The sequence below is a fragment of the Quercus lobata genome, chromosome 8 (genome assembly GCF_001633185.2).
Source record: "Quercus lobata isolate SW786 chromosome 8, ValleyOak3.0 Primary Assembly, whole genome shotgun sequence".
Taxonomy (NCBI): Eukaryota; Viridiplantae; Streptophyta; class Magnoliopsida; order Fagales; family Fagaceae; genus Quercus; species Quercus lobata.
Genome location: NC_044911.1, coordinates 50,742,162 through 50,753,837, shown reverse-complemented (window position 1 = coordinate 50,753,837; position 11,676 = coordinate 50,742,162). Strand labels below are relative to the sequence as shown.

Here is an 11,676-nt window from a genome sequence, read left to right as displayed (position 1 = left end):
CCGGCAACGTGAGAGCGACGGATCGAAGATGTTGGAGGTGAGATGGGCTTCGCCGGCGTGAGGGTGGGTTTTGCCTTGGTGGATCGGGTACATGCAGAGCTCGAAGTGGGCAGAGGTGAGGTTGAGTGAGAGAAGAGAAGAAAAGGGAGAAAACCCACCAGCGTGGAGGGGAAAATGGCGGCGTTGCTCGTCAGAGTGTGGGTGGACCTCGGACCGGCGTCGATGTGTGGGGTGGAGCTCTGTCTCCCTCTCGTTGGTGCGTGGGGTGGAGCTAAAGAGCTTGGTGAGTCGGATCGTGTGGAGTGAAGAATTCCGGAAATGCTTTGAAGGCAAAATAACTCCTTCAATTGTTTTTCGGGTTTGAGGGATTCATTTTACAATCAACGGAAATGATTTTCCGTTTGACCAAATTTTCCATACGCAACCAAACACACGCCAAGGTGTAAATTGTTTTCCCGAATTCATTTTCAACTGAAACAAATACAGCCTTTAATTGCTTGATCTTGTTGTTAATTTCATTGTTAATACCTTGTTTCTATCATTATTTATTATCATCGTCAAGTCACACAATTTTGTTTTAGGTCACTATGCATAAGTGAGTGTCTCACACCTAACCAAACTTATTTTATTATTTTCCCTTTTAAAAAATATAAAATAACTAGCTAATCCTTCACATTTCAAAACTCATGATTTCCAAAATAAACCTTCAAAACAATAATTTAAAGTGACCATCAAGCCCAACTAAAAGCTAAAGCCACTCTTGTAGCAATTTAATTTATCCAACCAAATCACCATCATCATATGATTAACTTTTTTAACAACTTTTTCCATTACGCATAAAATGTTTCTTAAAATATAAGTTAGTAAAACCAAATATATAATTATATATGCTCTCCGAATATATAATTACATATGCTCTCTTTTTGTCTCTATTCAATTTCAGACCGTGCACGCCTTACTAACAAAATAATCATGCCCCACTTACAAAACAATCAGATTATACCATTTTTTTGTCTCACTCTTCTTTTCTTTTTCTTTTTCTTTTTCTTTTTTTTATCAACTCCAAAATTGAGTTTGGACATTGAATTAAAGTTGGTAAAAATTAAATTGATACATTTCCATTTTGGATTCATATCGGATCTAGATTTCTTAGGGTACTCTACCAAGTAGATTTCCTTAAATCTTATCTATTCTTTAATGATTTAATGATCTAAATTTTGTCATGTCAGTATTTTACTAACAATAATCTTAATTGTTTTGTTTATAATATTATTTTATTATTTTAAGAATACTGTTAGTGAAATGTTGACATGACAAAATTTAGACTTTTAAATAATAAAAGAGTGATTAGGATTTAAGAAAATCTATTGGTAGAATACCCTAGGAAATTTAGAAGATCTTAATCCTTTCCGTTTTCCCTTTTCCATCTTCTTCTTCTTCTTATTACTTCTTCTTATTAGTTATTATTACTGATTTTTTAAAATGATTTATTTTCGTATCAAACTCAACCATCATATAGTCTCAGTCGATATTTAAAAGGGTTTTTAATTTAGGACTAAGGTAGGGTTGCTTCGCACCTCAAGGAATTTTTGTAGTTCTTACTTTGGTTGTTTAAATTACTAAGTACAATGTGTAATAGATTGTGAAGGTCCAATTATAAACATGATATAACCATTTCCCTTCCTTCTTAATTTGTAAAACATCCTGTATCAAAAAAAAAAAAAAAAAAAAAAAGAGAGATCAATTTGTAATTTTTATAAAACAGAGAAGGAATAACCACTCCCTCTTCTCCTATGCCATCTACTTCCCATATTAATTTTATTGTGTTTTTGTATCAAGCCAACATTTTCGAATCCAATAATTCGTGGATGTTTTGAGTAGGACCAAAATGAATGTCCGCCCTGAGGTTAGTGACATGATCACATACTTGGTGTAAATATACTGAACGTGGCCACATACAAAAATAGGCATCACCATGACACCAACCATTAGTTTAGTTGAATTAGTTACTCAATCCTGTATTCCAGCCACATTCTTGAGTACCGACCCCAGGGTGTAAGCTGCTGCTGCAGCAATAGCACCGGTGAAGAGAGTAATTGCCATAGAGAATGCATAATTCTGGCCTGCAATCTTGGCCTTTGCCATCCCCAGAAGCGCAAGCGCTAATGCAGAAAGGATACATGCACCAACAAACTTGATGGAGTCATTATTTGTGAATGGAATAAGGATGATGAATGAGAGGAGAGGGGCACTCCCAAACACAAGGAAGGCAGCAAACGTCACCAGGCCATTCTTCCATGGCTTGTCTGCTTCATCTGGCGGTAGTATTCCTTTATGAGCCATCATCTTCTCATCCACAAAGATATCCTTGTATTTTGCAAATATGTTCACCACCTTGCACCAAGAAATTACATTTAAGTTTATAATATAACAAGGTCAACTAAATTCTCTCCATATTGTATGGTGGGCATCAAGATATATAATTTGTCGCAACAAAATTCCTTATCTTAATATCTCAAGTGACTAGACTTTATTAAAAAGTTCGGTAAATTATATAATTCTTCTCTTGTTTGGGATGATTTTAAATTAAATTCTAAAATTTAAAGAGTTTTAACTAGTGAAGGCTTTAAATTAAAAATAAAATTTTAAATATTTAAATACAACCTTGAACTTTGAAAAAAATTTCATTTAACGTTCTTAGTCACTCTTAACGCAATATTTAATTATTTTGATCCAGTGGAATGTAGCAAAGGCCATACCGTGGTGGCATCATTAATATCCATCCCAAGAGCTTGATACTGTCTTAGTAATTCCTCTTGCTCATTGCCGCTATGGTTTGTGACATCCCAAGCAGTCACTGCCCTTTCCTTTGCAGCCACATCCTTCTCCGTGCTGCTGGATACAAAATCCCCAAACCCCATTGATATCCCATCAGCAACCAGGTTCGAAAATCCAAGCACCAACACATCCACTACAAACACAGTAATTGTAAGTCAAGTCTATGCATTATGAAGAATGAATACTCTATGCATTGCCACTCTAAAAAATAGTAAAAGCTTTTAAATAGATCAAACTCTAACATTCACCTGACATGATAAATGAAGAACGACAAGTGAACCTGTTTGGTTTAAGAGGAAATTGAACCCAAGCTCTCCGTCCACGTCTATGAAGGACATCACTGGATAACGAGGTCGACTTTGCCTAGTTCATCTATGTTTTTTATTTCCCATTCATCACTTAGGAATATGTGCATTGTGTTCCATGATATTTTGATAACTAAATTACACCATTATAGAATACTACTTCTATATCATATGCACAAAAGTTTAAAGACAAATTGGGCCCATACCAGCTGACCCATTCACTTCATAGCTAAAAGCCCACCAAATTCCGTGGGTGTACAAAATGTTCATACAAGTTGTGCCACCATCAAGTTATAGTTTACAACACTTGGAAGAAAAAAAAAAGGGTAATAATATGCAGCAATATTATAAGAGTAACTTTAGTGTCACAAACTTTTCTACAACTTTGCCACAACTTTCTATGCGGTGACTCGTGAGTGATGGAAATAAAATAGTGGGTCCATGATTTCATCATTAACGAGTCGCCACGTAACAAAGTTGTGATAAAGTTATGGAAAAATTTGTGACACTAGACTTACTTATATTATAAAGTTTATTTTTTCCTTATTAGTAATTTAAGACACTTGGCAGTCCAACATCTTAAAAGTCCAACTCCTCTTTATAAACCTTAGATAACCACCCTTATAAAGGTTTAACATTTTACTGAATTAAACGTCGATAGAGTGCAAAATATCTCCCATTGGTTGAATTATACCTTTGATGGTAGCCAAAAGTATTGTAAGTTAGTAACATTAATTGCCCAACTCTCCCAAAACCTAGGTTCAAATTCTCCCTCCCCATTGTGAGGGGAAAAAAAGGACCTCAAGATAAATAAGAATTACCATTTCAAAAAAGTAGGTACAATTAGAAAAAGGAAGTGTGATGTCTTTTTATTCATCTTAATGGTGGAGTATCTTAATGGCATGGAGTGAGATCCCAGCCTCCATGTAAAACACCACGAAGTGTTAGAGATGACACTAATAAATTTATTTGCCCCTTTTGATACAAGGGAGGGAAGGAGGATTTGAACTTTCTAGTTATAGGCTTATAGCAAGCAAACTATTATTTCAATTTCAATTAGTTGTACTAAGCATTATTAGTATTAATTAGGTCATTAATGATATGAATAATTATTCATTACTCCCCTAGTAGAGTGATAGTGATAGAGTACTCTCTAGTCTCTTAATCTATTGCCCAAAAGGTAATTGGGTTTGAATCAAGGCCCACCACAATTAATTTATAGAGATGAGTTTTCATCAACACTTGGACTCCTAAATGGTAATTCTTTTTTTTCTTTTTTTTTAAGAAACCTAGACGGTAATTCACTAATTCTTAATCAAAGATAAAGAAAAGATCATGGAATTAGGTTTAAATTGACTTTTAAGAGTAAAACAAGAATCATGTTCCACAAAAATAATGGATCCCACTAATTAAGAGTCTGTTTGGATAGAATTTATTTTACTGAAACTGAAAACTGAAAATATTGTAGCAAAATAATTTTTAAATGTGTGAATAGTGCCGCGTGACTCATTTTTAATGAAAAAGTTACTGAAAAGTGGAATTTGTGGGTCCGTGAACTGTGCACAGATGCACTGTTCACCATGGAAAAGTCAACAAAATCGGCTAAAAAAAAATTGCTAAAAACACAAACGTAAAACGCAAAAGCTGAATCCAAACCCAGCCTAAATGTCACTCTTCTTTATTTTTAATAGATAGTCTTGTATTTATGATATTTAAAAGTCTTCTTTTTTTTTTTTTTTTTTCTTTTGATAATCCATCCAATAGTTGAGGGAGGGGAGATCTATATCCTGAATACCTTTCCAAAAGGTAAGGCTCTTGGCAAAGTCCTTTAATTATTTTAAATTCAACTCATAGAAAAAGAAGGGAAGAGCTCAAATAAATTAGGCTAATAAGATTTTATGTGAAATATAAGGGTTAAATTGTTGTATAATAAATTAATAACAAAAGATGCACCTGACTTGTGCAACAGGTGACACTCCCTTTTGTATATTTTCACCTTTGGGTTTTGTAATAAAAATTTGTGTTCAATTAATGAGTTAATGAACCATTTTAAGAAAATTTTAGTATCACTTTTATGAAAAATATAAAAAATCGCTAAAAAAGTTAATTACTTTCTCGTACAAAATTTCTAAAAATGATCCAATAAGTCATACGTTTACTTTTTCTAAAAATTTAATCTTATATAAAAAAAAATAAAAAAATAATTCTTGACAAGTGGCCCTCCCTTTTGTATCTTTCCGCAATAATTTTTTTTTTTTTTTTTTTTTTTACCTTAGATTAAATTTTAAAAAAAATTAATAATAATAAATAAATAAAAAGATCCACCTCAATTGTGCCACAAGTGACACTCCCCTAGTGGGGAGAGCCTAGGGGACCGCTTGATCTGCCCTTAAGGAGAAGCTAAGTTCAAATCCCTTGGTGTATAAGTTAAATTCTACCCACTCCCTCATCCAAACGACACCCTTAACAAGTCATATATCCTAATTTCTATGTTCCAATACAATTTATCTGGACTTTTAAAATTTTAGTACAATATTTAAGAATGAAAATAAACTCATCAAAATGAAACCTTAAGAGATAGGATATTCCAATCCAATACAATTTCAATGAGACTTTATTCCAAGGACATGTACAAGACTCGGTAGAGGTAATTAGTCGTTATTCCTTAAGTTCTCCCATTGATTTTAACCAACATAACTGATCTTGCATTGACTAATGCCAAAAACTCTATGATTTTTTTAAAAAAATGAAAATTTAAATTCAATCATATAATTCATTGATCAATGCAACTGAATGAATTTAACTGAGAAGATAGGTGATCGAAGTCAATAAAAAGTTGCATTGTAATTCAAATCATCAAGCATTTTTATGAACTTCATTTTGGCTAACAAGTAACAAATCCAAACAAAAAATAAAAAGTACAAGTGGGTGAGCTCATCACCTGAGGAATAACGGCTAGCGGAAATGGATGAAATGAGAGAGAAGCAAGTGACAATGGCATCAAGTCCAGCATACACTATGCTCTTCACAAAATCTCCCTTCCAAGGCTCTCTTGGTCTTCCACTTGCCCCACCTCTCTCACTCTCACTATCTCCTCTTCCATCCTCTGCCCTTAGCAGCCTGCTGGTGCTGGTGGCTCCGCCAGTGTTCTCAGCCATTCCTTTTTACTCTTTTTTTTCTTTTCTTTTTTTTTTTACTTTGTAATTTTGTCTTAAAATTCTCTTACTAGGATTCAATTTTACTGAATATATGATCATAAAAAACAAAAATATTCACAGTTTTATAAAGACGTGGATAATGAAAAGTTGAAAAATAGAGCGAGTCTTGTTGTCACCATGCACGCGAGGGAGAGGACACGTGGGGGTGGAGCTGTCACTTTGTTTCTTTGTGCTAAGTCATAAGTCAAAACTGTTATATATATAGAAAATATTATAATTATTATATATTTGAGATAATTATTGCAATATCTCTCACTCACTGCAACCATGAGCATGAGCAAAAGGCACCCATTGAAAAAGAAATTCAGTTGGTTTAATTTAGATTTCTCTTATCTCTTTCATTGGATTTATTTTAGTTTTTTGTTATTATTCTAATTAAAAAGGAGATATTTTGGAACTAACAGCAAAAAAAAATGTAAAACTTATCATTGAAGAAGGCTATCCTATTCCCATGATGTAATGTTGTGAATTTGTGATCTAGTTTTAATTGAGTTACCGAAAAGAAGGGAAACTAATAAAAACAAAAGAAGTCCCATTCAAAAGAAATAAAAATTAAAGAATTTCGTTAATGACTGTCCAAGAGTAATTAGAGTATATATTATAATATCAATAATTCTTTTTTTTTTTTCTCTACCACTTTTCCAAAAATAAGTCATATCAATTTTCCCCTCAAAAAAATAAAAAATTACGTACTTGACTAATTTTGCTTATTGATAGTATTAAGCAAGCACTTTACAATGCTTCACGAAGAACAGCCAAATCAGAGCCAAATGATGAACAAAAAAAGCCACTACACATCCTTAGTACGGTAATCACTCTACAAGTATAAGTGCTAGTAGGGTGTGGGGGACAATGACCAAAATTCAAGTTTCTAAGAAAGAGCTTCATACATACATATATATATATATATATATACACTTAGATTAGGTTATAGTAGAATTTCTATCTTATATAAAAAAGAAATTAACAAAAAAAAGTACCAAAATTGGGAGAAAAATTAATATGTAGTGATCAACAACCATATCATATGTGGATGAAGAGAGTTTTAAAACCCCAACTTTAATTTCATTGTCAACTTATGCACATATTTTTGGAATTTAAGTAGAGTTGTATTTTTAAGCAAGTTATTTCTAATATAAGATAAACTTACCAAATTTAACTCAAACAAACACAATTTTCATTTATCTCAATAAAATTTTAGGGATAGTACAATTCAAGAAATTATAAGATGTGAGAACCCTATATTTCAACCCCACAAATTGGTTGGACACTACCAGGGATTGAAAACCATGAGGTACTAGCCAACATGTTAAGCTCAAATTTGTAAAGGCCAAGTAATAATGAAAGCATAATTTCTAAATCCTAGAAGGGGCATAAAGAATAAAAGCATAGTTACAATATAGTTGTTTAATTTCAGACTAGTGGCCTCTTTTCTTCATCTTGTCCTAAATTTTCTACTAGAGTTATCTCTTCACCGCTGGCAGGCTTTGCAATTTTGGCACTGGCAGAGGAGTTGGAGGACCTCTTTGTGTGTTTATTTTCAGGCAAGAGCTTCAATGTGATTCCCATAGCAATTAGGAGAAGCCCAGTCCCATGTTGTTCAGTCAATGGCTTTGTAAATATTAAGTATGACAATAATAATGTCACCGCCTTCCTTGCTGTTGTTATCTGTGAATGAAAAATTTTAAATTAAAATGAAGTTAGGAAGGGAAAAAAAAAATATATATATATATATATATATAATATTTTGTACATTAACCTTGATAGGCCCTTCATTAAGAAAGATAGAATATGTACTTTGGTATAAAAATAAATAAATAAATATTTGTACTCAGAGGTTTGAAATAAATGGCACTAAATGTTTAAAGTGTCAGTTGCAATAGAAAGTCAAAAACACTACCACCGACGACACTTGATTGTACAACAAGGAAGATTTTGAACGCACAATCAATAGAATGAAATTTATTAAAAGTTATACAGTTATAGGAGCTTATGTTGGCATAAATTGACATAAATGAAACCTGGAAAAAGCTTGTGAGAAGAAATGTACCATGGCAGTGGTGGCAGCACCAAAGAGGGCTATGAGGGAAAGGACAGAAACTTGGCCGATAAACGTGGCCATGGCTTCAAACACTAACACGCCATAAACGTATGGATGCTATAAAAAACAGTAAGATCTTTTAGAAAGTGTAAAATGCATTATGCACCATTGAGTTAGGTGGGAAAAAATGAAGCATTTTCAATTGTTACCTCCCAACATGAAACCCATGCTTTGAATAATTCACCCGTTACAAGCATTGGTGGAATCAAGAGAGGCAAACCAACTACGGTTGAGCAAAACAGCATCTCAGTCTGCACAATATGAGATTGAAAGTAACAAATTAAGTGTGAAGGACAATTTTCCATGAATACCTTTTTAGTACACGTTTAAACGCCCACATAGAGATCAGTAGGCCATGAAAATCACCTGTGTGGTTTCGGGATTCATGGTAAAGATAGCTTCTTGCAAATTACCCAAAAAGGAATCCATGATTAGAGCTCCAGATACCATGATAACACCAATTACACTGAAGTTGGGAGAAGTTTGTGCATCTGCTAAGGTGAAGAGGATCAAACCCACAACCAAAAGTACTGCCGATATGTATTCATGAGGCGGGTATTTCCTCCTCAGACCCGGTATGAATGCACCCATTATCATCACCGGGAGTACCTGAAATACCAATATTGTAAAATTTAGAAAACATATTTAAGGACCTGGTTACTAATTGGTTCAAAGTGTCAATCTAAGCTGCTAATGTGAACTATATTGAAAATTTAGCAAACAATGGATCTCATTTTTCAAAAAGTAACAAAATTATCTTGAAAGCCTCAATTGAATTCAGAAAAGTCACATTTTTACCAGTCCATAAAAGACTTCAATTTAAGAAGTGATATGGAAATACAAGGTACTTAACAACTTAAACATTTATCAAATTTGAACAAATAATTTTCCTATTTTATTAACTGAATTTACATACTTTCCATTATTACAGAACTACAAGTCAAATACAGGTACTCAACAACTTAGAACATTTATAAAACTTTAACAAATAATTTTCCAAATTTATTAACTGCATTTACTTAATTTCCATTATTATAGAACTAGAAGACCTAATCCAGCAAAACTTGTACAACTAATACTAAATTGTAAATGGAATTTGCTAGTTACCTTTGTGGATTTGAACATGAGTTGTGCTGGGTAGTTTAGGTAAGCCAGAGACCCTTTGGTGAGTCCATGTGAACCCATAAGGACAGCAGAGAGTTTCACATAAGTCTTCCATGGGTTTACCATTTGCTTTGGGGTGAAGCCTTGGATATAAAGCAGAAACAGATAGACAAATCCTTGAACAAATGTAAAATACCAACCATAGCTGAAAACAAAAAACAAAAATAAATAAATAAATGATTAACCAAAATCTATCATGAACAAACACATCCTATTATTCCTATATTGGTCCTATAAAAAAATTTATAAAAACAAATCCTATAATATCACGTATACCAAATAAGACAGTACCAAATTAGTAAACTAACCTGAATTTGAGCCGATTGTACACGTACTCCTGAAAATTAGGCAATAATCAAGAGACATTTAGAAATTTCATTGAGAAAAATCTTTCCATTATGAGCTCTTGAAATTCTATATACCATTAATTCATTCCAGAAATTACAATTAGTTGTACAAATTCCAAAAATTCTAGGATTGAATTATAAATGGGTAATTTAGACCATAATCAACTAAGGGGTCAAATTTTCTTTTCCTCCGGAACCAAACAAGGTTACCAGAATAGTAAAAACGTCATTATTTCGTCATTAAAGAAAAGAGTTTCTCAAAAACTATCCATTTTGCTCTCAGAGAAACAGAGCACAAATTAAGAGAGTAATAATAATAGAATAATATCAATAAGAAGAAGTAGAAAGAATCAACAAGTCTTCACTTTCTTTCCAAGTTCCATTCTCATTTTCTCAGCAACCAAACAGGAGAAAACCAATCAAATTCAATAAAAAAAAAACAGCACAATTTTGCAAGAAAACTGAGAAATGTAAAAAACCTAATTCTTTTTTTCCCACCCTTTTTCTTTTTCTCCTTCACCAAGAAGTTCAAAAACCATTCTTTATATTTTTTTTCTCAGAGAAACCAAAGATAGCTCCAAATACCAGAGAGAGTGAATACCTCGCAGATACCATTGACAAGATAGCCAAAGAAGAAACCAGATGAGCAAATGAGGAACTGTTGCCATTTGGGTCTGGTTGAGAGCGAAATCCCAAACAAAGACCGTTCTTGTTCCTCGTTCTTCATTGCTTTTTTTCCCTTTCTTTTACAAACAATCACACACTCCACAGACACACTTTCCCTCCTATTGGCTTTTGGGTATCAATCAAAGTTGTAAAATCAATAAAAGAATCGATAGCAAAGTTTGTTCAAAGAGTGTTAATATACCAACTTCGTTTATGGTGGCATTTGCATGTTACTGTGACTCTCAGAGACAGAGACAGAAAAAGAGAGACGGTTCAAATAGAAAAATTATATCTTTTTGATTAGACTAACCACGTATAAAGCATGAGTAATATAGAAGATTTTGTGAGAAAAAATAGTCTTTTTTAGAGGGAAAAAAACTTAAGAGGAAGAGTCACATTCTCTGCTTTGCTCTAGGCTCTAGCTTCGCCTGTAGAGAGAGAGAGAGAGTTAAATGAGGAAAGCCTTTTTCAATGTACGTTTCCTATGGAAAATTTATGGTTTGGACTTTGGAACTATGGAAGGATTGTTAGAATGTGTATCGTACATTTGGCTTTTTTTTTTAATGTGGTTATCAAAAAAAAAAATACATTTGGCTTTTTCTGTACCTCTTTGGATCAGATGACTGTGGCCCATTTGTTATGGAAGTGGGGTCCACACAAAAGTCACCATCTCTTGATTTCAACCTGTGATTTGGAGTTTGCCTCATACATGATGACTTTTATCTATGGTCATGAATACGTTGACATGATGATGTGGAGTTATTGGTCATATGGAGATTGACACACCCGATTGGGGCTCTTGAGATTCTTGTCATGTATGGTAATCTTAATTCTTAAACATAAATCGTATAAGATCCTCAAAAATTAAAAGGTAAATCCAATAGGAGTGGGATATGTAACTCAACCCATTTTGGTAAGTAGAAACCTCTTAAAAGTTAAATCTTTTTTTATTTTAAAGTCATCATGTTTGTTAAAGTTATGGGCTAGAGAAAAAAATATGAGAGACATCCGCAACATTTTTACAACATTTTTACAAT

General features: G+C 33.2%; 2 protein-coding genes across 2 annotated transcripts; both read right to left on the bottom strand.

The window, feature by feature from the left end:
• Positions 1-1,794: 1,794 nt before the first annotated feature.
• LOC115954813 (protein CCC1-like) lies at positions 1,795-6,303 on the bottom strand. Its single transcript, XM_031072759.1, has 3 exons — positions 6,085-6,303; positions 2,760-2,971; positions 1,795-2,394 (listed from the first exon to the last, which is right to left on the bottom strand). Exons 1-3 carry the CDS (start codon positions 6,299-6,301, stop codon positions 2,011-2,013), a joined length of 813 nt encoding a protein of 270 aa, XP_030928619.1. The 5' UTR covers positions 6,302-6,303; the 3' UTR covers positions 1,795-2,010.
• A 1,212-nt stretch (positions 6,304-7,515) lies between these two features.
• On the bottom strand, positions 7,516-11,147 carry LOC115954637 (UDP-galactose/UDP-glucose transporter 2-like). The gene is made up of 7 exons (XM_031072547.1): positions 10,575-11,147; positions 9,935-9,963; positions 9,570-9,771; positions 8,829-9,071; positions 8,612-8,713; positions 8,412-8,519; positions 7,516-8,029 (listed from the first exon to the last, which is right to left on the bottom strand). Exons 1-7 carry the CDS (start codon positions 10,698-10,700, stop codon positions 7,775-7,777), a joined length of 1,065 nt encoding a protein of 354 aa, XP_030928407.1. The 5' UTR covers positions 10,701-11,147; the 3' UTR covers positions 7,516-7,774.
• Between the last annotated feature and the right edge of the window lie 529 nt (positions 11,148-11,676).

Excerpts from the sequence above, each read along its gene's own strand:
- LOC115954813 (XM_031072759.1), bottom strand. The coding sequence starts at position 6,301 with ATGGCTGAGAACACTGGCGGAGCCACCAGCACCAGCAGGCTGCTAAGG. Across the intron at positions 2,972-6,084 it reads CGCTAGCCGTTATTCCTCAG|TGGATGTGTTGGTGCTTGGA; the intron begins GTGATGAGCTCA and ends CTGTGTTTGTAG. Across the intron at positions 2,395-2,759 it reads ATATTAATGATGCCACCACG|GTGGTGAACATATTTGCAAA; the intron begins GTATGGCCTTTG and ends TCTTGGTGCAAG.
- LOC115954637 (XM_031072547.1), bottom strand. The coding sequence starts at position 10,700 with ATGAAGAACGAGGAACAAGAACGGTCTTTGTTTGGGATTTCGCTCTCA. Across the intron at positions 9,072-9,569 it reads TCATGTTCAAATCCACAAAG|GTACTCCCGGTGATGATAAT; the intron begins GTAACTAGCAAA and ends TTGGTATTTCAG. Across the intron at positions 8,030-8,411 it reads GTGCTGCCACCACTGCCATG|ATAACAACAGCAAGGAAGGC; the intron begins GTACATTTCTTC and ends TTTCATTCACAG.